This window comes from Spodoptera frugiperda, chromosome 21 (genome assembly GCF_023101765.2).
Source record: "Spodoptera frugiperda isolate SF20-4 chromosome 21, AGI-APGP_CSIRO_Sfru_2.0, whole genome shotgun sequence".
Classification (NCBI taxonomy): Eukaryota; Metazoa; Arthropoda; class Insecta; order Lepidoptera; family Noctuidae; genus Spodoptera; species Spodoptera frugiperda.
Window position 1 is genome coordinate 6,010,642 of NC_064232.1, and position 26,608 is coordinate 6,037,249.

Below are 26,608 nucleotides of genomic sequence, written 5' to 3' on the forward strand. Positions count from 1 at the left end.
TGTTTCTTGCGTTCTTCTCCATTCGAAGCTACACTTTGGAACGAGCACCTAGCATCATTGATACGGACTACCTAGCGGGTTTACCGGAGCTCCGGTTCGAAAAGCAGGAGTAGGAACGGGGTGGTTTTTAGTCAGTAAGAGTCTGACACTCCCTCTCGCCTCGCCCAAAGCGGTGAAAGACATTGGATGATTTTCCGCCCAAAATATGGATTACTAAGAAAAACCTAAAAATATCTCAGAATTCTTTGCTCGACTCGCGAATCGAACCTCCCACACCTTTGCTCGACCGACTTAACTGTATCAGTTAAAAGTAATAGTTAAGTTAACCTGTCCTCGGGTCAGGGTGAATGACCTCTTTACTTGAGCAACAAACAGTTAAACTAACTACGTGATCAATTTAACTAAGGGCGTGAGAACGTGGTTAGAAATATACTAGCTTCTGTCAGCGGTTTCGCCTGCGTGCGTAAACGGGCAGACGTATCACCTGATGGTAAGCAATCGCCGCCGCCCATGGACACTAAAAACACCAGAGGCGTTACAAGTGCGTTGCCGGCCTTTTGGGGGTTAGGAATTTTAGGGGTTGTTGGGGAATCGGGGATTGGGAAGATTGGGTAATTTAGCCTCTGGTAACCTCATTCACACAACACAAGCGTTGTTTCACGTCGGTTTTCTGCTCGGCCGTGGTATCACTCCGGTCGAGCCGGCCCATTCGTGCCGAAGCATGGCTCTCCCACACTTAGTTCTACATACATATATCGTCAAGCCTTTAATCCCCGAAGGGATAGGCAGAGGTGCACATTATGGCACGTAATGCCACTATACAATGTACACCCACTTTTCACCATTTGTGTTGTAAGTCCCATGTGAGTATGGTAGTGAGCATATTGTCATATACCGGACACATTTCCAAACTTCGTGCTACATACTACTGAGAAATTTTTAAAAAACCGAAAAAAAGCCCAGTATTACTTCGCCCGACCCGGGAATCGAACCCGAGACCCCTTGCCCGGCAGTTGCAGTTCGTCTTAAGTTTTAATGTTAAAGAAATAAATACTAAAATAGGTTTACTGATTACCAGTCGATAGGCATCATCCATGACCTTACCCACCACTGAGCAGTGATATAATCAGCATTCTGATCAGTCAAGGTTGTTAGAACGTTAAATAACATTACGCGGCACGAGGTTTTAGGCACGATTACCGGGTCAGGTAAATTATTTAGTAGTTTTTTTTTTCGGTTGTTAAAAATGTACTATGTTACTATGTTCCTATACTATGTGAAAGTTTGTCTGGATGTTTATATTATGTGATCCGGAGCTGCGGACTACCTAACGGGTGTACCGGGGCTATAGATAAAATAAAAAAGCAGGAGTAGGAACGAGGTGGTTTTTAGTTTTTACCGGAGGCCGCATCATCACTTACCATCAGCCGAGATAGCGGCCAAACGTCGGCCCATTTAACATAAAAAAAGTAAGAGTCTGACACTCCCTCTCGCCTCGCTCAAGGTGGAAGAAGTCATTGGATAATTTTCCCCCCTTAAAAAAGTGTATGTATGTGAGTTACTCTTGTACGCTAAAACTACTGAATAGATTTGAATGAAATGCATAGAAATAGATTATTGTATGGATTAGTTTGGAATAAGTCAAAGTCAAATCATTTATTCCAATTAAACCATAAATAGGTACTTTTGAAATGTCAACAAATAAAGAAATAAATAATAGTCTGTCAGTCTGTCCGTTGGTGAAGCTAGGTGCTCGTTCCAAAGTGTAGCAGGAATCCGACTGGTTTTAAGTCATGCTAGAGCCTCATATTCAGTAGTAGCAGCTCATCATGAATATGAGCCTCTAGCATGGCTTGAAACTAGTCGAGTTCCTCGTCAAACAGTTACGTGAGTAAGCCAATAACATAATAATTAATTTGAAGACATAATAATAATCTAATACCAAAGTAAATATATACCTTTGTGTACATAAAACTAAAGTCCAATTTACAAAAAAAACTTCTCAAAAAACTCAAACAAACGGTGTTCCTTCACGCTCTGGTGATGCGCACGCGACGGTGATGACGTCACTATTGTACTAATAGGCTACGTTGTTGGTCGAGTGGTCGCAAGAATGTCTCAAGTTCGATTTTCAGGTTGGTTTAAGATGTTTTTAAAGGTTACAGAAATTCTTGGGTGTAAAAACATAAATGGTTGGTTAGATACTTATAAAACCTTAAAACCTTTAAAAAAAGAGCGTATTGCTTTTTAAGAGGCAACTCTGGTGTTGTGTGGTGGGCGGCGCTGGTCGCTTACCATCAGGTGATCTATCTGCTCGTTTGCCCCATATTCCATAAAAAATCATGTTAATTGTAAGTAAAAGCGTTAGTTCTGGCAATTATCTAGAGCCTCTAGCTAAATGCAATTTAGCCCCATTCTACTTGTAGCATAAAAAACTCAAGATTTTTTATGCACGAGCATTCTAAACCTACCAAAGGCAAAGTACCAATGTGACATTTTCCGAGTGATATGTACTTTCTAAGGTTATTTAGACACCACTGACAAACGGTGAAGGAAAACATCGCGAGGAAACCTGGGCTTATAATTTCTAATTATAAGTTTGAAATCGCCAACCCGCATTGATCAAGCGTGGTGATTAATGTCAAAGTCAAAGTCAACATTATTTATTTTAAATAGACCGGGAAGGCAATTTGATCGTCAAAGCAAATATTACAATATAAAAAAACTAAATATCTGTCTGTCGGTCAGTCCTCTAGTTGCTCTATTTGCTCGTTCCAAAATGTAGATTCCTATGGAGAAGAACGAGCAAGAAACTCCATAGGTTACTCTTTTTTAATCAGGTTCACAATACAATTCTTGGTTACATTGTTTCGTTGGTTCAATTATATGATGCTCAAACCTTCTTCGTGACAAGAGTCCTTTGGTCAGCAGTGGCCATTTATATTATAGGCTGTTGATTATAACGACAAATCTGCTTTCAATCATTTAAAGATATTTTACTTGTCTAATATATAAAATTCTCGTGTCACAGTTTTCGTTGCCTGCGTTGTTGCATACTCCTCCGAAACGGCTTGACCGATTTTAATGAAATTTTTGGGCTTATCCGGTATCTATGAGAATCGGCCAACATATATTTTTCATCCCCCTAAATTTTAGGGGTAGTACAACCCTAAATTTTAATTTTCCGCGGGCGAAGTCGCGGACAGAAGCTAGTTGTATATAAATTTTCTTTTACAACCAAAAACTAACCAAAAACCCCTCTTCTTTGTTACAGATCAAAATTAAAAAAAGAAACACGGAAGATTATGCGAAATTCTTAAAAATGGCACCGCAAGAAAGAAACGCATATGTCTCCGAAGATGAGACGCAAAACACATCGAATAATTTATCTAACATAGATCTAAGTGGGGGTTTTGTCAATAAGGCTTATGAGAATGACAGTACAGATGTTGCCACACCGAAAAATTTACCAACAAATGAGGGAGAGAAGAAAAAGAATACAGATTTTGATGACTTACTGCCATACGTTGGAGAGTTTGGACTTTACCAGAAGATATTGTTTCTGCTCATGATACCGTTTGCGTTTTTCGTCGCCTTTGTGTATTTCTCGCAAATTTTCATGACTATTGTGCCTGAAGAACATTGGTGTTGGGTGCCTGAGCTCGCCAATTTGACTGTTGAAGAGAGGTGAGTGATTTTTTTTTTAATCATTTATTCATTAAAGTTTACATAACTTTTACATCAAAAATTGTTAAACCATATCACAGTTTGTTTGCGATAGTGGCGCTCTTATAGGTACTTATACAATATTATTACTTATTACTACTATTTACTTATTACTACTATTTATGATCACATAATATTTAAAAATTTATATGTATTTTTAAATTTTAAACAGGTACTTATGTATTTAACGTATTTAAAAATACCTTATTCAGTATTTTCTTTAAGGATGGGTACTTTGCTTAAGTTAACAGTGTTATTTCTTATGAAAGCTACCTTTTTTATAAATTATTGGGGTCAAATATTGCCGAGTCCTTTTCCCACAGTAATAATAAATTTAACCGAATATTTAAATAATAGGAAGTTCTCCATATGACATGTATGTAGTATGTATGTGCCCGATTATCTCGCGTTTGGCGCAGCCTATTTTGATGCGGTTTTCAGCATTATATCTTTCATATATTGACAGTCTTCAAAAAGTGGAGGTACGCACTTTTTTTTCAATGTTGATAAGTCGGCGTTTGGCCACCAACCCAGCAAATTTTACTTTAACTTTTAAAGACAACGGAACCGTTGTTTTCGTGGTTGTATCTACTGTAGATCCTGGCTTACAGGAGTTGCAGCGGTATGGGAGGTTGCTTGTCCTATAACTGTCTTGGGAATGAAACTTCGGGTTTGATTGACACGCTTAGCAGTCACATTTATTTTGCGACTCAACGACTAATGTAGGAATAAACTAACAGTTATTATTAAAAATATATAAATATATAAAAACTTGATCGCCCATACAAAGTAGACTATAATTTATTTCAACCTTGCATATTTCAATAAGTAGGTACATTTTTAATTCTCTCATGAACTATGAGCCTCTTTTACATAATTATGAGGGTTTGCCATAACCACGCAAGGTGGATTTTCCAACAGTTTTTTTTTTATAGAAACTTAATTATTCTCATTAACACAATCACAAAAAACTGGGAAATATCTCAAAAGGCGACATAGTCCTTTAATAAATTTAAAACAATCTTAACAGGCGCCAAATATTCGGAAATTAATGAAAAAAAAGCAACAACAAATTAAGTTTATTTTTTAATTGACACTTCGATGACAGCTGTCAAACGGATTGGCGGGAAACATTATAGATTTATTCTTTTTTTTATTACGTGTTTGTTTATGCTATAAATAAAGTAGAGTCGTCAATCGAGCATTAATAAATTATTAAAATATTTTACTATTTACCTATGAAAAAGCTATTAGGAATGGACTCATCAATTTTAATTTTTAGTTTTTAAACTGACATGGTCACTAACACTAATATTAGAACTTGAGACGGGATATTTACCATGTTTATCTATGTCTATGAGTTTCCGATATTTCGGCACTGTTGCAAGCGCCATGATCACGGATGAACTGGAGTATGCATATACTCCAGTTCATCCAGGGTGGATGTTTAAGAGCAGACAAATCGGTCAACCCTCTTTCTCGTTCGTTTTTTCTGACACCTCTACCACTGTCTTCCACTATTAATGCGTGAATCAGACCCGCTACATGCTGTGTTGTGCAGCAGCCAGTTGTCCAGCCAATGTGCCAATCGTAATCATAATGACTTATTCATTGCGGTTTTTTTTTAAATAAACACGTTGCCCGACGCTTAGTATATTTTCTCCTGTGTCGTGGGTGCGTTTACAAACATACAAGTTCACATACACATGACACCCAGACTCGAAACAACAAGTTGTGGATCACACAAAGAGTTGCTCCGTGCGGGAATCGAACCCGCTACCCGTTGCGCGGCAGCCAGTTGCCCAGCCACCGCACCAACTGTGCAGTCGATTGAATGAATTCTAATTCATTTATTCTTGATTAATTATGAGTTATTTTTCTAACGTCAGTTGATGTATAGTCCAAACCGCAGATGTATAGAAATACCCAGTTTTTTTTAAACTTAATGATAAAAACACTCATTAGGTGTTGATAAAAACTTCATTCATTTATTAAGTACTTTGAACTTATTTATCTACCATTGTTTTTTTGAGTAGGGAAAGTCATTCAATGACTTCTCCCGCCTTGGAAGTAGCGAGAGGGAGTGTCAGACTCTTACTGACTAAAAACCACCCCGTTTCTGCTCCTGCTTTTCGAGCCGGAGCCCGGTAACCCGCTTGGTAGTACGCAGCATTTCCAGGGCCTTAGAAAAGTGATCATCTGACTTCTTACTAATATTATAAATGCGAAAGTTTGTGTGTATATATTTTGTTACTCAACATGTCAAAACAGCTGAAGGGATCGGAATGAAATTTGGAACAGCAGTAGATTATGGTCTGGAATAACACGTGTAAGTGACGTTACCAATCCAACGAATCCTTGATTCCTTTCCCTTTCCAATCTTTCCAATCCCCGATCCTCCAACAACCATTAACTTCCTAACCCCGAAAGGCCAACAAGACACTAATTGTAGCGCCTCTAATGTTTCCTGTGTCCATGGACAACGGCGATTGCTTACCATCAGGTGATCCGTCTGCTTGTTTACCGGCTTATACCATAAAAAATATGAAATAGGTGGGCGTGGTAATATTATATTTTTTTCGAAACCAAAATAAATACCCGGAACTCACTTGTGATTAGAAGTCACGTTTACACCTAACGATATTTAGATTCTATTGTTTTTTTTTATATTATTATTTATTAGCTTATGCCCGCGGCTTCTCTTGCGTGGATTACTGCAATTTTTGCCCAACTTCGTCAGCGTAAAGTATGAATTTTAGAAAATGAAAAGTTATTCGTTTCAATTTTTTAAATAAATATTCAATTAAAGTCTCGTCAATATCAGTCCAGCCATATCAGAGATTAGCCAGAACAAACAAATAGACAGATAGAAATAAAAACCTAAAAATCTTGGTGTTTCAAGTGTCCATGGGCGGCGGCAATTGCTTACCATCAGGTGATCCATCTGATCGTTTACCGACTTATTCCATAAAAAAATAGGTATAGATAGGTCGGCATTTAGATCCTATATATATCCTTAGAATTACTTATCTTGATCTCATAGTAATAAGATCTATTTTTTACTAGCAAATTCTTAGGAATTGTTCATCCCATACAACAGGATGTATTTCTATAAAAACCCAGTTCGTTTCAATTTATATTTTTTTAATGATAAGCAGAATTTCATTGTATTGAAGACAGCATATCTGTCGATCTATCGATGCCTCCTCTTAGCAGGTGGGCTTTTTTTTGAGTAGGGAAAATCATCCAATGACTTCTCCCTACTCAAAAAAGAAAAATATTTTTCATGCTTGTATCTACTGTAGATCCTGGTTTTTTTTTATTGGGTAAAGTCATCCAATGACTTCTCCTGCCTTGGGCGAGGCGAGAGGGAGTGTCAGATTCTTACTGACTAAAAACCACCCCGTTCCTACTCCTGGTTTGAGCCGGAGCCCCGGTAACCTTTTACGTTGTCCGCAGCTCCGGACTTAGACTTAGTAGGTGGGCCACAGATCACATTTTAAAAGGTCCAGGTTTATCAGAGAGTGCTGCTATCCTATCTCTTTAAAGTGTAGTCTCTGTTTTTGTATGGTATATAAGTCGGTAAATGAACAGAAGGATCACCTGATGGTAAGCAAGCGCCGCCGCCTCTGGACACTTGAAACACCAGAGGCGTTACAAGTGCGTTGCTGACCCCCAAAAGGGGGTTAGGCATTTAAGGGTTGTTGGGCAATCGAAGATTAGGAAAGGGAGTAATTGGGCCTCTGGTAACCTCACTCACACAACGCAAGCGTAGTTTCACGTCGGTTTTCTGCTCGGCCGGCCGCTCCGGTTGAGCCGGCCAATTCGTGCCGAAGCATGGCTCTCCCACGTCAATGTCCAACTTAACAAGTCGATCCATCTCATAATTTTCACCAATAAAATTGAGAGCACAAATATTGTTTTGCTCCTTTTCTCACTTTCCTCGCAATATTTTCCTATCACCGTTTGTCAGTGGTGTCTAAATAATATTAGAAAGTAGATACAACTTGGAAAATGTCTCATTTGTGGCGACCTGACCGGATGACGTCATAAATATCCTGCATCTCACATGTGAAGTTTACATGCAAATAAACATGGATAGAAAATCCCAACGAACAACAGTTGGGCAGAAAGCCCGCCAGACATGATCACCTCGCCTGGTCGGAGGATCCTCCTTTTCTTAGGGAACTTTACTCTCTGTTCCCTAAACATTGGTACTTGCCGTTGGTAGGTTTCAAGACCGCACTCTCATGCATGAGAAACGGTCTTAAGTCTCCAAATGACTCACTACCATCTTGTTTTTTGTCTCCCCAAGAATAGAGGTGTAACTAACCGTGTCACGGTTCCGGTCGAAATGAATTTAAATACTTTTACAACCTTCTGCGGCACGGACGTCCGGATTATCGCGGAACAGGCCTATGGTGGCGCCGAGTACAGTCTTTTGTTTTTTAATTTACTCGTAATTTGCACGGTTGCAAGTAAGTGTGTTTGGGCGATAAGGTCTTGAGTGAGTTAGACAGTAATGTTTTTGGCCATGGTCGTGAACTTGGTAACGCATAGATACAGAGTAGAAATACATTTTTTGTTATAACACCAGAGGCATGAGAAGTCTGTGTTACCTGATGGGTATAACCTGGGTGTCTTCAAAGCCCGAGTGAATAGGTTGCTTATGGGCAGACGTGCTCCATTGTAGGCCGCATCATCACTTACCATCAGGCGAGATAGCGGCCAAACGTCGACCCATCAAATGTAAAAAAAATAAGTGTGGTTTTTTTATGGGGGAAAATCATCCAATGTCTTTCCCGTCTAGAGCGAGGCGAGAGGGAGTGTCAGATATTTACTGACTAAAAATTACCCCGTTCGTACTCCTGTGTATGTGAAATTGTATGTTTGTAAACGCATCCACGACACAGGAGAAAATCTTAATGTAGGGCAACGTTTTTAAAAAAAATAAAAAATAAAAAGAAACGTTCCTGTGAATCCTCTAATGTTTCAAGTGTCCATGGGCGGCGCTGATCGCTTACCATCAAGTGAACCGTCTGCTCGTTTGCCACCTATTACATAAAAAAATATGCTTACTTGCGACCCGACTTTGCCCATCGCATTTTTTGCTAACCCATAGCTTTACGTCCGTTAAATCAAGGGTACTCATGTCACGATTTGATTGTCTTATGTTTTATTATTATATTGTTTACAAGGCCATCAAATTAAACTCAAAGACAGCTTGAAGTTTCCTATAGATTATAACTTATTGTCTTTTAAGTCACGCCTTTGTGTCATGGTATGCAGAAACGGCAGCGCCTACTACGCTCCTTACATACTTCTTTAGCTTCCGTCACATTCATACGTCTGATGGTATGCAGAAACGACAGCGCGTACTACGCTCCTTCCATACTTCTTTAGCTTCCATCACATTCATACATCTGATGGTATACAGAAATGACAGAGCGCCACCTACTACGCTCCTTACATACTTCTTTAGCTTCCATCACATTCATACATCTGATGGTATGCAGAAATGACAGAGCGCCACCTACTACGCTCCACATACTTCTTTAGCTTCCATCACATTCATACATCTGATGGTATGCAGAAATGACAGAGCGCCACCTACTACGCTCCTTACATACTTCTTTAGCTTCCATCACATTCATACATCTGATGGTATGCAGAAATGACAGAGCGCCACCTACTACGCTCCGCCGCGTCTGCGCACGCTGCTCATTATGAAGAGCGTCTTTTAGGGTGTTTTATTTTTATTATTTATTTATCTTTATTGGCCCTCCAACAATACGCTAGTTACCTACTAGTCAAATTCAATACTTTTTTCGAAATCTCAAAAGCGTTACTTTTCTATTAATTTTGTAGGAGATCGCTACTTAGGACGTCATAATTTTTTTGCGACTGACTAGTTTCAAGCCATGCTAGGGGCTCATATTCATGAACAGCATTCCGCGACACACGACGCGGCGATTGTCGCGCTGCTACTGGCGACTCGCCGATCATAATAATTAATTTAGTATGTCTCACGAAAGTTACAATAAAATTATTTTTCATGGTTGTATCTACTGTAGATCCTGGCTTACAGGAGTTGCAGCTGTATGAGAAGTTGTGGCGGGGTTGTCTCTCATAGTTAATTAAGTATGTCTCACGATAGTTATTATAAAAAAAAGATAATCTTTTCTTTACCAACTAAAAAAAATTGACAAACCGGGAATCAAAAACCGAGCTTCGTGATAACAAGTCACGCTGAACCATTGAACCGATAGCCGGCACATTCATCTAACCTAGTTAAACACAACCTTAATTTGAGGTCACACAAACAAAACGTAGAGGTCTTGCTTTGTGCGGCCAATGTTTCAATGGTTATTGGTGCGAATATTGCTGTGCATTCGTTTCCTATATTAATTGAAATAGTTTTTTGGAGATCCTTAACTGGTAGTTTACATTAAATCGGACACGCTCGCCACAACCTCCTATACCGCTGCAACTCCTGTAAGTCAGGTTACCTAGCGGGCTTGCCGGGGCTCCGGCTCGAAAAGCAGGAATAGGAACAGGGTGGTTAGTCACTCATTTTTAATTAATACATCTGATTTTTTTATTGTATAAGCCGGTAAACGAGCAGACGTATCACCTGATGGTGAGGGATCAGTGCAGTCCATGGACACTCGAAACACCAGAGGCGTCACAAGTGCGTTGCCGGCCTTTTGGCGGTTAAGAATTTAAAGGTAGTTGGGAAGTCGGGAATCAGGGAAGATTAGGAAAGGAGGAATAGGGCCTCCGGTAATCTCACTCACACAACGAAATACACGCGAGCGTTTTCACGTCGGTTTTCTGTGAGCTCGTAGTATCACTCCGGTCGAGCCGATCCATTCGTGCCGAAGCATGGCTCTCAAACACTTAAAGTTCAAGAAGTTTGTTACTCACTTACGTCAGAACGGCTTAAGGAACCGGTATGAAATTTGGAACTGGGGTAGATTATGGTCTGGTAGCCGGAAGAAATATGGGATTTTTTATTTATTTTATACCCCAGAGGCGTGGGCGAAACATCATCCATAGACTTCTCCTACTTTGGGCGAGGCGAGAGGAAGTGTCAGACTTCTACTGACTAAAAACCATCCCGTTAGGCATCAGTCCTACTAGGCCCCTTCTGTGGTGGTCTGATGGCTTTTTAACCTAGGGAACGCGGACGAAAGCACCACTGGCAGCAACTATAGTTCTTAATAAAAGCCTACGGAACCATGAACTAGCGAGTTGAACTCGGCAGATTTTTTAGCAATATCCATGCTTGAGACCGAGTTTAAATATCCGGCTTTTTTATCAAAAATTAATCATTTAATGGTTTGTTAGTTTTCTCGTTAGAGATACTAGTTTTTATACGTTTTGTGAGAATTCCATTGTTAATTGAATACAACAGTTTTTAGTTCGGTATGAATTCCGAAAAAGTACCTATTATTTACAATTTAGTTATAAATAACACAAATTATGTTACTATTTTGGAAAAAATCTTTTGTCTGGAAACAAATTTTATTTAATTTTTTTTTCACAACAATTTTCTTATATCCTTTGCATAAGTAGGACACAGTAATACTTTACCCGACTTCTAAATCGAACCCGAGACCCACTGTGGCCAGTCATTAGTTGTGTGGCCACTCAACCAATGACTTAAGTCCTAATGTAATTAAAATATTTGTTTATGGTATAAAAACCCGGACACCCGCAACACTAGAGACGTTACAAGTGAGTTGTTGCCCTTTTGGAGGTTAGAAATTTAAGGGTTGTTTGGAAAGATTCGGCTCAAATAAATCAACCAATCAGAACGCTAAACGCGCTCTCGTTTCGATTACTTTAAACGTAAAACAAACTTGTATTATGGGTACAGTTGCCCAGCCATCTCGATTCCTATGGAGAAGAACGAGTGAAACACCAAGAAACTCCATAGGTTATACTCTTTTTCAATCAGATTCACAATACAATTGTTGGTTACATTGTTTCGTTGGTTTAATTATGTGAGAACAATATAACACCATCATTAAAACTTTTTTTTTGGGGGGGAAAAAGTATCCAATGACTTCTCTCGCCTTAGGTGAGGCGAAAGGGGGTGTCAGACTCTTACTGACTAAAAACCACCCCGTTCCTACTCCTGCTTTTCGAATCGGAACTCCGGTAAACCCGCTAGGGAGTTCGCAACTCCGGATCAGGCATCACCCTATCATTAGAACTTGACACAGGATATTTACCATGTCTATTTATGCCTATGAGTTTATGAGGGTTTAAATATCCCGTCTCAAGTTCTAGTGATAGTGTTAGTGACCATGTCAGTTTAAAAACTCTTATAAACAAATTTTAAACACTTCTTTTCTTCTATTCCAGACGGGCTCTAGCCATCCCCCCTTCCGATGGCCCTTTCTCCCACGACCGTTGCAAGATGTTCTCAGCAGACTTCAGCCAGGCGTTGGCTGAAGGCAGAACGACTCCTGATGATGAGTGGCCCATCGTGCCTTGTAAATATGGATGGGAGTACAACAAGTCTGATGTGCCTTATGATACCATTGCTTCTGAGGTAAGTGATGGGTGCAGTTTTCTCTTTTTTACCCGACTGCGCCAGAAGGAGAGTTATGTTTTTCGAGAGTATGTATGTATAATTGTTTGGCACGCTCTGCAGATTTAACGGCTGATATATCTTCGAAAGTATTTGTTTCCGTAAGAAAAAAATACGTGTCTAATATTTTAAAATAATCTGCAAGACGGACATTGAAATAAAAATTAGTCGTTAAATAAACATTAAATAAATATTGCCACAAAATAAAATTGTCGCATGTGTGATTGGCTAGAAAAAGGTCTTGGGTTCGATTCCTGGGTCACGCAGTGCTATCGGATTTTCGAAATTTTTATAAGATATGGGTATATGGGGAACGACTACCCCAAAGGAATTCATGACTATGAGCCCCAGCTTGGCTTGAAACTAGTCGAGTTACCTCCTCAAACTGTTATGTGTTAATGTGTGCGAGTAAATCCAAATTTGTACACACAAAAATCAACCTTATTCACTTGACATAACATCTAGTCTTTTCTTTCCGTTTTAGCTGGTGTGCAATATTTCAATATCAATCTGTACAAATAAAAAACAACCTTATCCCTTATAAAATAAGTTCTATTTTCCTTCCAGCTGGACTGGGTGTGCGACAAGGACAACTTAGCCGCGACAGCTCAAGCTATCTTCTTCTGCGGCGCTATAGTAGGTGGTCTGGTTTTCGGCTGGATAGCTGACAAGTACGGGCGAATTCCTGCTTTAGTTGGTAAGTAATAGAGTTCAATTTTGCTTGTAATGTTGTTGGTGATTAAAAGAGTGATTGTTCAGCTTGAGATCTCTAGTTCGATTCCTGAGTTGAGTAAATAGTTATTGAGTATTCTCGATTTTTTTGAAAATGTTTACTCTGGAATTTGGAATGTAGCAATGTTAAGTATGTTGTTTAATTTTTTTTTTAATTGTATCTTATTTTTGTCAATAATTTAATTTGCTTGTTTTGTTAGAGCTTCATGACATACGTTCGTGTCATTAATAATAATCTAATATAAACTAGGGTACTGATTGGTCGAAGTGAATAAACTAACTAATCAGTAGCCTTAGAATGAGTTTGTTTTACGTTTAATGATTGGCCGGCTCGAATAAACCAACCAATCAGAGCGCCGAACGCGCTCTCGTTTCGATTACTTTTAACTTAAAGAAAACTCGTACTGACTGACATTTTACCATTTTACTCGAACTGAGTACTAATTGGTTGGTTCATTCGCGTCGTCCAATCAGAGCGCTTTACGCGCTCTCGTTTCGTTTTCATTTAACGTAAAGCAAACTCATACTAAAGGTACTCATAATAGAGGTATTACGGCTGATGATGATGATGATGACTAACTCTTTATTCTCTCTCTTCCAGGCACCAACCTCCTTGGCTTCACAGCAGGAATAGGAACCTCTTTCTGCAACAGTTTCCTCACGTTCGCGCTCTGTCGGTTCTTCGTGGGACTCGCTTTTGACAACTGTTTCACTATGATGTATATCCTTGGTAAGTTAAATGTTTACTATCTTTTAACTGCGAGTTAAGTGTGGGAGAGCCATGCTTCGGCACTGTTGGGCCGGCTCGACCGGAGTGATACCACGGCCTCACAGAAATCCAACACCCGATGGTAGCAGACAGATCATCTGATGGTAAACGAACAACGCCGCTCATTGATAATGGCTAGATATTTTTTTATGGTATAAGCTGATAAAAGAGCGGACAGATCACCTGGCGGTAAGCAATACCACCGCCCGTGGGCACCCGAAACACCAGAGGCGTTACAAGTGCGTTGCCGGCCTTTTGGGGGTTAGGAATTTAAGTGTTATTGGGGAATCAGGTATTGGAAAGATTGGGAAGGGGGTAATTGGGCCTCCGGTAACGGTACTCACACAAGAAAGCAAGCGTTGTTTCACGTCGTTCTTCTGCGAGGCTGGGTTATCATTCCGGTCGAGCCAGCCCATTCGTGCCGAAGCATGGCTCTCTCACATGTGTTATAATTTAATCATTTATTTAAAGGGCTTTGTCTCTTAGAGGCCACATCGCCCAATTTGGTATGATGATATCATAATTATTTAAGTCAAAACATAACCAGAAAAAAATGGCAGACTTCAGACCACGCACTTAGTCCCTGGTCACACCGCGGTTAAATCAAGGTGGTTTATAAATACTGGTAGAAGGTAGGACTTAAGATTTATAGAATAGCGAGTGGTTTCGCGATTTATTACCGTAGTGTATGTGCCTGCCAGGAAAGTACTGTGGACTCACCCTCAAATGAATCTTGCTATTATATTTCTATCAGGCATTTGAACACTACAAATAATTTTCGGTTTCAGTGGTAATGTTTAGTTGTATTTAGCTTCTGTGGACCAATACTACTCGTAGTTTCATTTAAGTCATATGAGCAATCTCCATCTATACCTAATATAAAAATAAGTCGGGTTTACCTTTCTGACGCTATAACTCCAGAACACCCGAACCGATTTCCACGTTTTTGCATTCGTTAAATTTGTAGAAAATTCAGGAAAAAATGAAGAGAAACGCAGGAAAACAAGGAAAATCATTAGTGGCGAAACGAAGTTCGCCGGGTTTGCTATTAGTTCAAATAATAAATGACTATATTTCTTCTTGTCACCAGTGTTGGAATACGTTGGACCCAAATGGCGAACATTTGTCGCCAACATGTCCATTGCCCTGTTCTTCACGTTGGCTGCATCACTGCTGCCCTGGATAGCGCTCTGGGCTGATGATTGGAGGATGTTTGCCATGGGCACCAGCTTGCCTTTCGCTTTGGCTATACTGACACCGTGGTTGGTTCCTGAGAGCGCTAGGTAAGGGTTTAAAATTATAATGGAGAATGTTAACGTTTTTAGACATGTGTGTAACTGTGAAGCCCTCGATGTAACGAATTGATCTGTATACTTAGTTTTGTCGTACAATCAAAACTGACCAAATTATATGCATCTAAAGTTTTGATGACTTGAATTTCTCATACAAAATTAACGTTGTACTGTGACGTCATAGTACAACGTCTCATATATTTTATTTTTTAATACTTATAACTAAGTAGTAGGTTATCACTTAATAATGTTTTAAAGCTATTTAAATATAAGAATGTGTAGGTTTTTTTTTATTTACGTAGTACATATTAACATTCTCCATTGATCCTTAGAAATAAATAAGAGTAAAAAAATAATACCTTCTATCGAATTTCTTAAACATGGCGTAATGCGGTTAGGGTTAAATTCTTTTCTTCATATAAACTATTACTAGATTATTCGTTATTAAAATGAATATAACTAAGGGTTTGTTCATATCTGACGTAAAATACGTGGAGCGTATCATCGGTCGTACTGACGTATCATCGGTTGAGTGTGAACGGTCAACTGTTTGTCTGTTCTGGCGTTACGCGACCGATGATACGCGACGCATGTTCCGTCAGATATGAACCGACCGTAAGTGTTTTATAATAACAATCGTAATATAGTAAATTAACTAAAAATCGCGGTTTACTCACGTACAATGGAGAAAGAGCCAATCAGAGCACGTTTGGCGTTCTTATTGGCTGGCTCAATTAAACCAACCAATCAGATCGCCGTACGCGCTCTCGTTTCGATTACTTTAAACGTAAAGGTAAATATTATGTATTGTGTGAAATGTGTAAAATTAACTCTATTTTCAGATGGTTAGTCTCGCAAGGTAAAATAGACAAAGCCCTGACAATCATGAAGAAGTTTGAAAGAATCAACAAGACTAAAATCCCTGAAAAAGTACTCAGCGATTTTACAGTAAGTACCTAACATTATTTTTATAATAAGTATCGTGAGATATACTAAATTTACTAGAAAACCACTGTTTACTCACGTACACTATCCTCGGAGTATCTTTGCAAGACCGAATAGTAAACGAGGAGATTCACAAAAAAATCTAAAGTTGCCAACATGGGCTAGTGCTTAAGCAAGCTAAAGTGGCAGTGGGCAGGGCACATAGCGCGGAGAACCGATGGCTGCTGGGGCAGAATGGTTCTCGAGTGGAGACCGCGTACCGACAAGCGCAGCGTAAAGGGACGTCCACCCACAAGATGGACAGCCAACCTGATTAAAGTCGCTGGGAACCGTTGGATGCAAGTCACTTCCAACCGGTCTATCTGAAACTCATTGGGGGAGGCCTATGTTCAGAAGTGGTCGTTTTACGGATCACCTGATGGCAAGCAATCGCCGCCGTGCATTGACACCCGAAACACCAGAGGCGTTACAATGCGTTGCCGGCGCTTTAGGGGTTTGGAATTTAAAGGTTGTTGGGGAATCGGGGATTGGGAAGATTGGGAAGGGGAGCAATTGGGCCTCCAGTAACCTCACTCACACAACGCAAGCGTTGTTTCACGTCGGTTTTCTGTGAGGCCGTGGTATCACTCTATTTATTATATAATTCACTAAAAAACCCATTATTCTTTTCCAGGAATCTTCCCTAAAGACCATTAAAGAATCAGAAGCGGAATGCAGAACCTACTCCGTGTTGGATCTCTTCAAGACTCCTCGTTTGAGGCGCAATGCCATACTCCTGATTGTAATCTGGATGGCTATATCTCTGGTGTTTGATGGTCACGTTAGGAACGTTGGATCCTTGGGGCTGGACATCTTCCTGACATTCACTATCGCGTCAGCTACCGAGCTGCCTGCTGATACCTTCTTGACAGCTGTTTTGGATAGGTGAGAAGATAATTTGGTACTTTTATAATGATTGCACGGTTGGCGCGGTGGCTGGGCAACTGGCTGCCGTGGAACGTGTAGCGGGTTCGATTTCCGCACCGACCAACTCTTTGTGTGATCCACAAGCGAGCAGACGGATCATCTGATAGTAAGCAATCACCACCACCCATGGACACTTGAAACACACAGAGGCGTTGCAAGTGCGTTTCCAGCCTTTTGAGGCTTACGAATTTAAGGGTTGTTGGGGAATCGGGGATTGGAAAGATTGGAGATCGAGAGAGAGAGAGAGAGAGAGAGAGAGAGAGAGAGAGAGAGAGAGAGAGAGAGAGACAATTGGGCCTTTAGTAACTTATATCACACGACGAAACACAACGGAAGCGTTGTTTCACGTCGGTTTCCTGTGAGGCCGTGGTATCACTCCTATGTTATATTATGTTAGTTATTTAATGCGTATATCTGTCTGTGTCCAGGTGGGGCAGAAGATGGTTGGCGTGCGGTTCCATGGTGATCAGCGGTATCTTCAGTCTACTGGCTACAGCTGTGCCTGTTGGTAAGTAACCTAGACCTGTTATTTTCACTCGCGCCAGCAGCCGACCTGCGTAGCAGTCATGCTAAGGAGGAGGCGGGGCACTTGAGGGAATGAATCTCGTCAGACCCCAGCTGTCGCAAGAGAGACTCCAAGCGTCGGGGATTGTATGACGATCTCCGGCCACCGTAAGTGCGGGTCTGTGGACGGCGAGCAAGGGTAGCTCGCCGCCCGATCAGCACCAGACCCGTGCGTACGGCTCGTCGCGTTCCTCAAAGAACCATCAGACCACCACAGATGGGGCCTAGAAGGACTAATGCCGACCCAGATCTGTGGGCTGCCTAGCGGGCTACCGGAGCTCCGGCTCGAACAGCAGGAGTAGGAACAGGGTGGTTTTTAGTCAGTAAGAGTCTGACATGAGTCTCAACTCGCCCAAGGCGGAGGAAGTCATTGACGATTTTCCCCCCTCAAAAAAACCCTATTATTTTAGTCTAGAAATGTAAAAAAAAACTCTCGTAGCTACATAGCTTAGCTTTTTATACCCCGTTTTTTTACGTTTGATGGGTCGACGTTTGGCCGCTATCTCACCTTATCTTAAGTGATGATGCGGCCTACGATGGAGCACGTCTGCCCATAAGCAACCTATTCACTCGGGCTTTAAAAACACCCAGGTTATACCAATCAGGAAACACAGACTCCGGCAAGGAGTTCCACTCCCTAGCAGTTCGCACAAGGAAGCTTGAAGCGAAGCGCTTCGTGCGAGTGGGTGGGATATCTACCATGAAGCGGTGGCGCTTCGCCGATTGTCTTGTGTTCCGTTATTTAGGGTTGAATACATACATATCGTCACGCCTTTTATGGCACGTAATGCCACTGTGTACACCCACTTTTCACATTTTATGTTTTAAGTCCCATGTAATAGATGGTGAGCCTATTGCCATATACCGGGCACATTTCCAGACTCCGTGCTACCACTGAGAAATTTTTCGAAATACCGAAAAAAGCCCAGTAATACTTCGATTTAGGGTTGAACTAAAATTCATATATGTTTCCTATTTATCAGGTGGACCATCAGCCTCCCTAGCTATCCTCGGCCGTTTCGCTGTGAACATCTCTTATAATATCGGTCTCCAGTACGCTGCAGAACTGCTGCCCACTGTGGTGCGAGCCCAGGGTGTCGCGCTCATACACATCATGGGTTATGTTGCTTCTATCGTGGCACCATTCGTCGTGTACTTGGTAAGTCCTATATAGTTACCCGTCGTATGCTGAAGCACTGATCAGTGCGAGACACAATTTGTATTCTATTGTTATCTCATGTATACCCGTAGACGAAAGGTTAAACGACAGAGAAGAGAGACGTGTTGTTTTTTTGCGTTTGGCTTCCACCAATCATATTCATTGGTACCCATAGCTTAGCACTGGTGGAAATGGACTCAGTTATGTGCTTTGATTTTTTTATATATGGAGGTGCGTGCTATATGCAATGACGTGGCTTCGGGAACGCAATAAGAAGACGTGTTAATCTTAGGGATATCTTTAATTGACTATCTTAGTCTACTTATAGGGGCGAAGTGTCACTGCACACTACAACTCCCCTGTTTTTAGGGGAAAAAAATATTATTTTAATACCTTTTTTAATTTAACCTTACTGAAATATTATAGTAATCTAAATAATTATGATGGCTTCCCTACTATCAATACATCGCATACTCGAGCTGCGCATCTTCCTCGCATAGCTACTTTGCGGCGGCGTATCTTCATAGCACATCTTACTCGCACAGCTACATATGTACCTTAATATCAGTGGAAACGGTCACATAGTTTCACAGCTTAGTTATTACATCTTCATAACATAGCAGTTGTAGGATTCTCCTTTTTTTTAGAGAACTCTCTGTTCCCTAAAACTAATTATTCGTTATGTTTTCAGGCCAACATCTCCCAAGACCTTCCTCTCTTGATTCTTGGCGTGCTGGGAATAGCTGGTGGTCTACTCTGTCTCTTCCTGCCAGAGACCATGGACACTGAGATGCCTCAGACCCTGCTTGATGGAGAGAACTTTGGCAAGGATCAGAGGTTCTGGGACAATCCTTGTTTCCCCAGGTAAGTACTAAAAGATTTGGCTTGTGTCAATAATTTATTAGTGGTGGATTTGGTGAGAAACGGAATTTTGTGTAGAGTTCATATATTCGACATATTTGACTGCACGGTTGGTGCGGTTTCTGGGCACACACGGCAGACACGCAACGTGTAGCGTGTTCGATTCCCACACGGACCGACTCTTAGTGTGATGTATTATATATGTATATACCACGTCTACGCCTGTCATGTGCATGTAAACTTGTTTGTTTGTAAATGCACCCACGACACACGAGAAAATCCTAGTGTGGGGCAACGTTTTGTAAAAATAATAAAATAAAATTCAAAGCCACTTCGACTCCTTCTCATCTCTCCCTGAGACAGTTCAAAGATGTTTTAACTTCGTATCATCACCTCTTTTATTTCCGAAGTGGTAAGCTACGACTTTTCACAATTTGTGTTATAAATCCTATGTAATAGAGGTTGAACCTATTGCCATATACCGGGCACAATGCCAGACTCTAACTTACTACTGAGGAATTTTCGAAAAACCGAAAAAAGCCCGGTAATGTTTTGCCCGACTCGGCAATCGTACCCTATTTCCCTAGCAGTCTTTTAACTTCCATCCCCTAAATTACAGGAAAAAGCCCGAACAACCAGAAAGCGAGGATCATCCAGGCAGATACACCAAACGGGCTTCAGTCTCCACCACAGAACCCCAAGAGTTCGTCAGGGCAGTTCCCAGTGCCATCGGCTCCAGAGCCTCCATCAGGGCTTCCATCAGAGCAAGCACCAGGGCATCAGCTCGAAGAAGAGACGTCAACACAGACAGAAACGTTGTCTGAAGAAGAATTAATTCCTCTTAGCTGTTCGCCAAAAAGTTCTGTACAAAATTTTGTTTTAGAGTTTTCTATTTGAAACTCGTTGTGCCAAGACTGGTTTGAAAAGGAGAGTGGTGGGGTGTTACCACCCATTTTTGGAGGTATTGTATTGTTCTGTAAAAGTGATCTCAATTCTTTGGGTTTGGTTTTGTTTGTCCTACAATATTTTTGTGCTTTTTTTTGGGAAAATCCGACCCTATTTGATGCAAGGATATAATAATAATATTTATACAACAGAAGTGATTTATTTTTAAAAAATGGTTTAAAATGGTATTCTGCTAGAAGTTTAACACGTCGTGTACCAAAACGCGGATCCACGAGAACCAATGTATTTTCTACTGTGTCTTGTATACATTGGTTTAAATATCAGCAAATACCTATTCTATTTTGACGGTTATCTATTTCGGTTTACTCACGTAACTGTTTGACGAGGAACTCGACTAGTTTCAAGCCATGCTAGAGGCTCATATTCATGAGCAGCATTCCGCGACACATGACGCGGCGACAGTCGCGCTGCTATAGAAGTTTTGATGGTCATTGTAAAATTGTGTGTTATATTTTTTATAATAACTATCATGAGACATACTAAATTAATTAAAAATCAGTCTACTAGGCTAAGTCGGCTGCGCGACGTCGTCGTGTCTTCGCACGCTGCTCATGATGAAGAGTCCCTGTATGACTCGAAACTAGTAGAGCTTTTCTCCATTAATTTACGTGAGTAAACCGTGATTTTTTATCAAAAGTACCTATTTATGGTTTAATTGGAATAAATTATTTGACTTTGACTTTGGACTTCTTCTGAAGTATGAGAAAATAAGCAGCAACGTCACGCCTTTTATCCCCGAAGGGGTAGGCAGAGATGCATATTGCGGTTTGTTTGTTGAGAAAATAAATTTCTTATTTTATACATAAAATATTGTAGGACAGCTGTAGAGAATGTGTTGAAATGGTAAAGAAATTTGAAATGACCTAGAATCGGCCGGAATCAAGTGCTATTTGGGCATTTATTAGGCAATTTACACAAAAATGATGTTTTTTAAATAACGGATCTGATTTTTTTTCTCTTTATTGCTCAGCGCGTACTAAATAATAATACCTAATTATTATTTTAAATTGTAATTTATTTTTATTTTTAAAAACAAGCAAAAAGTACAAAGAATTTATTTATTTTATATAATAATGATGAAATTTCTTTTTTTGCAAATTCATTAATAATTAATGTATGTTATATTTTTCATTATTGTTCTTTTTTTATTAGTATTATTTAAATGAGATCGATTTTTTTGTATTGTCATGTCAGACGAAATTATTATTAAATTTAAAGGTAAATTATTCATTATATTGTATTATAGTATGTATCTTTTTTATGAAATAATAATAATACCTATCTTATTATTATTAGATATTATTAGTGTGGCGTAATTTATGAATTTATTCTTATTTTGGACATAAATTCTTGCCTTATTGTGATAGTTACCAATGTCGAATCTATGTTAGGTATAAAAAGATGTGTTTTGCAAAAAATCTTAGTGTCTTAGAGTTTAAAATTAGTTTGAACTAATTTTTATACATCACACCTAGATCCGGAGCAACAATTTGTGGATCATACAAAGAGTTGTTCTTTGAAAGAAGTGATAGGTACTACGGCCTCACAGAAAACCGACGTGAAACAACGCTTGCGTGGTGTGAGTGAGGTTACCGGAGGCCCAATTTCCCCTTCCCAATCTTCCCAATCCCCGATTCCTCAACAACTCTTAAATTCCTAACCCCCAAAAAGCCGGCAACGTACTTGTAACGCCTTTGGTGTTTCAAGTGTCCATGGGCGGCGGTGATTGCTTACCATCAGGTGATCCGTCTGCTCGTTTACCGGCTTATACCATAAAAAATATATGTATTGATGTTCAGACTATGTTTTATAGCTAAGACGTCTAAAGAATAACTTAGTGTCTACTTATAGTAAAAGTAAGTTATTTAACTTAAGTTTTACTGTAAATAATATTGATTTTAAGTTAATATTATTATGTAATTTTCCTTTTAAGTTATTTGTTTTTTTTTTGTTTGTGGATTTTAAGTCACTTTTAGTATTGTTTTTTGAATTTTAAAGAAAATCAATTGATTATACGGACGTGTTTCCTAATATATCTCATTATTAAGATTTTGTTAATTTATCTCAACGATTTCTACATAAACTATCCGCCGTACTCAGAGTCATTTAATGGTTACTTAACCCAGTCTTTAGCAATTGTTTTCGAAACAAAATCGTTACTAAGGAATAGTTTAAGTAATCATTAAACGTCTTTGAGTACGCCAGTTAATAATAAATATTATTATGTCAAAATAATAAAATAATATTTCAAAATAATAAAAGTGGCTTAAAAATCTCCACACAATTTGTTTAGCAATAATAAATTAATGAATAAAGCAAACAAATAATTTTACGAATATTTTTGTGATTTTGTACATAAAAATGCCATTGCTGTTCGATATATAAAAAAAATGTAAAAAATAATGAAAACTCTGTGATAAAAACGAACAATATTTTAATTGTACATAAAATAAATAGTATTCAAGCTTACCTTTATTTTTATTTAATCAATTCCTTTCAACTCCATAGCCGTTTTTACGTACCACAAGCCCGCATCGTAGGGGCGTGGACGCTTACCTTAAGTATCCATTAAATTATGATTGAGTTCAACGGGATAAAACTCAACAAATAATAGCGTAGCGTTACCATAGCAACGGATTCAACAACACTTTAATTTATATGGAGTTTAAAAATAAACATTAGCTCAAATTATATGATGAGGTTGCGTGGTGCAATTTTGTTAGATTATGAACTGTCATTTTTTAATAACTGTTGATTACAAGGTCGCGTGTTGAATTCTTAAATGTAACAATGTATACATCTATTTGGGTATCATGACAAAAATAGTTCAAGAATGATTTATTAATAATACCTATGTATTAAAAATATTATCGAAACAGCTAGGTGATCGGTTGCTGAACAACGCATGGAGCTAATTTAAAAATGTTTCAGAAATAAAATAGTCACTTACTGAGTATGAATGATACTTTTCCTTTAAAACGTGCCCGCATCGTACGCATCGTCCGCATTCTGTATGACGTCATCAGTAGGCATTGCCGATGATGCGGTCCGTACGATGCGGATCAGTAGACGTAGTTGGATGAGATATACAAGACAAACTAAAATCCGTTGCGTGCGATGCGTACGATGCGGGCCTGTGGACGCTTACCTTGAATCGACACTCTGACAAGTGACAAGTGACAAATGACAGAAGTCGCACATAGACTATCGACGAGCAAATCAACGGATGAAGTCATAAATATCCTGCATCGCACATATGAAGTTTACATGCGAATAGACACGTATAGAAAATCCCAACGAACAACAGTTGGGTAGAAAGCCCGCCAGGCATGATCACCTCGCCTGGTTGGAGGATCCTCCTTTTCTTAGGGAACTTTACTCTCTGTTCCCTAAAACCTTTAACCCAGTCCTTAGTTATTATTTTCGGAACAATATCGTTACTAAGGATTAGTTTAACCCTAGAAAGATAGTCTGCGTAAAAATGACGCAGGCGTTTGCGAAATATAGCTCTATCTTTCTTAATAGTGGGAATCCATAGATGTGCGTTTAGGACATCTCATTCGTCGCTGGGAGCTTCCATATGGCGCACTTGTCAGTAAGGTAAGTATAACCGATTTTAAAATATAACGACCGCATGCGTAAAAATTACGCATGATTATCTTTTACGTGACTTTTATGATTTTGATTAGTATAATATTTTGTTTATTTTTTTGATGTTATTGTGATTGTATATCATTACTAACATTAACAGTTTCTTTTATAGATATTGGTGCAACAATGGGAAGTAGTAATTTGGACGAAGACCGTATCCTGGCCAGTCTCATGCAAAGTGACGACGAGCTCCCCTGTGAGGATACCGATAGTGAAGTAGGTGACCATGAGAGTGAAGATGACGTGCAGAGCGACACAAAAGAAGCTTTTATAGATGACTTAGAAGTAGACAGAAGAAAATACTGAAGAACCTGTAGTAAAAAAAGGAATTTACTGTACTTTTTGCCCTTCTAAAATAAGGCGACGGGCAAATGCATCTTGTAATGTGCCAAAACTGTTTGTAACAGATTTTTAAAGAATTCTATGTTCCTATAATATGTATAGGATATTGTTATTGTTGATTATGTGAAAAAAATGGATGATTATCATGGTTAAAAATAATTTATAGTAGTAAAAGTAAATGTTAAAAAGTTTATTTGATTTATGACTGAAGTTTATAAGTTTGGTTATTTTTGATTAAAAAAATATTTATAAATATATTATCTGCAGTTTAAATTATTCTTATATATGTGTTAATATATATAACATACAATTTTATTGAAATAAATCAATAAACAACAACCTACAGCTAAATAAAACACATGCGTAAAGGACATCAACCACTTTGTATGGCGTTTGGGCTTGAACATGAACATGAAAATATTGTACTATTTTTTACTTTATTGAGCGGCTTACAGTACAAAGAAAACGTATAGATAAGAAACTTTGTATCAAATTAATAATTAAACATAATATATGAAAAAACTTCAACACTTTAAAATAAATCGTTTATTTGTGAAACTATTCATTTTCATAATGTTGACAAAACATTTTCTAGAAACTGAGCTGGTGGAGTTACATTTTCATGCCTTGCCCAACTTAAATACCATATCACAGACATGATATGAGCGCAGCAACCACTTACACTTACTTACTTAATGACTTACCACTTGTGGTGCGATCCATTGCAGTATAACTCGCTGCACTTCCACAAGATTAACATTGTGTCTTCTCCTGTGAGTGATTTCAGCTCCACAATTGACACAATATATAGATTCACTAGGCAAAATCGGAAAGTCCAAGTTTACGGGGTCGTCGTCATGTTAAGCAGCTTCGTTGCCAGGGTTAACGTTTGAGCGGGTACTGAGTCTAAGAGTGAGCCGGGGTCATCGGATAGAAAACACTAGAATCCATTTTGAATAGCACAGTCGTCAAAAATAGACAAAATCGAAATAATATTCACAATATAATACGAAAAAGAACTGTCACAAAACTGTTGTCATGGCAGTGTCACCAATAATAACAATAATCAATTACAAAACTGTTTTTATTCTTATTTAATATTATTTATATTTACACTCCCGAATAGAAATCAAAATTCATTAAATATTATTATTAAATTATTTGTGAACTTCTTTTTCTCAATACAGCTGTTCAAAACTCTAGCCCATTTTGGTTGATGTCCTTTTACGCATGAGTATCTTTTCCGTACTACACAATATGATTATCTTTCTAGGGTTAAGTAATCATTAAATGTCTCTGAGTACGACAGATTTAGGTACTACAGACAGATGAGAACTAGATGACCCGACAAACTTCATATTGCCTCAAAAAACTCCCTGGACTTCTACAAATAATTCAAAACCAAAATTTGCCAAATCGGTCCAGCCGTTCTCGAGTTTTAGCGAGAGTAACGAACAGCAATTGTTTTTTATATATATAGTTTTTTTTGTTTGTCTAATATGGCACGGTATCCAGGGTTCAATCCTCGGACCGCATCAAAATCATTATCATCGTCATCATATCAGCTATAAGACGTCCATTGCTGAACATTGCTGGTGTCCCGAACAGTAGCGCATGCAAGTTCTCCACTCTATGAGCATTGACGATGATCAATGCTCTTTTGACGTCCGCACCAGAGTGTGATTTGTTCGCAGCGAGATGGAAGGATGTATGTCGCGACTGTTTAAGATTTTGTGAAAGGATGGATGACTGATGAATTCGTTTTAAGTAATTCGTTCGTTTGTTTTAAGTAAATAAGAAATTACATAATTTGAAGTATTTTATATCACTTTAAGTGTATAATGTATTGGCTTAAGCTGTAATTAAATGTAATTAAGCCAATATACTTAAGTATATACTTATACTTAATATTATAAACCTAAAGAGTTTGTTTGTTTCTTTGAACGCGCTAATCTGAGGAAATACTGGTCCGATTTGAATAATTCCTTTTGTGTTGGATAGTGCATTTATTGAGGAAAGCTATAGGCTATAAA

General features: G+C 38.9%; 1 protein-coding gene across 1 annotated transcript in view; it reads left to right on the forward strand.

Moving 5' to 3' along the window:
- Positions 1 to 22,077, forward strand: part of LOC118280301 (organic cation transporter protein) — a 32,663-nt gene extending 10,586 nt beyond the window's left edge. Inside the window, exons 2-12 of the mRNA XM_050701901.1 lie at positions 3,275 to 3,687; positions 12,100 to 12,289; positions 12,896 to 13,025; positions 13,662 to 13,790; positions 14,920 to 15,112; positions 15,964 to 16,069; positions 16,740 to 16,990; positions 17,461 to 17,540; positions 18,580 to 18,755; positions 19,447 to 19,619; positions 20,236 to 22,077. Of these exons, the coding sequence (XP_050557858.1) occupies positions 3,323 to 3,687; positions 12,100 to 12,289; positions 12,896 to 13,025; positions 13,662 to 13,790; positions 14,920 to 15,112; positions 15,964 to 16,069; positions 16,740 to 16,990; positions 17,461 to 17,540; positions 18,580 to 18,755; positions 19,447 to 19,619; positions 20,236 to 20,440 (1,998 nt within the window). The 5' untranslated portion in view covers positions 3,275 to 3,322 and the 3' untranslated portion in view covers positions 20,441 to 22,077. The remainder of the gene's footprint in view (positions 1 to 3,274; positions 3,688 to 12,099; positions 12,290 to 12,895; positions 13,026 to 13,661; positions 13,791 to 14,919; positions 15,113 to 15,963; positions 16,070 to 16,739; positions 16,991 to 17,460; positions 17,541 to 18,579; positions 18,756 to 19,446; positions 19,620 to 20,235) is intronic.
- Positions 22,078 to 26,608: the final 4,531 nt, after the last annotated feature.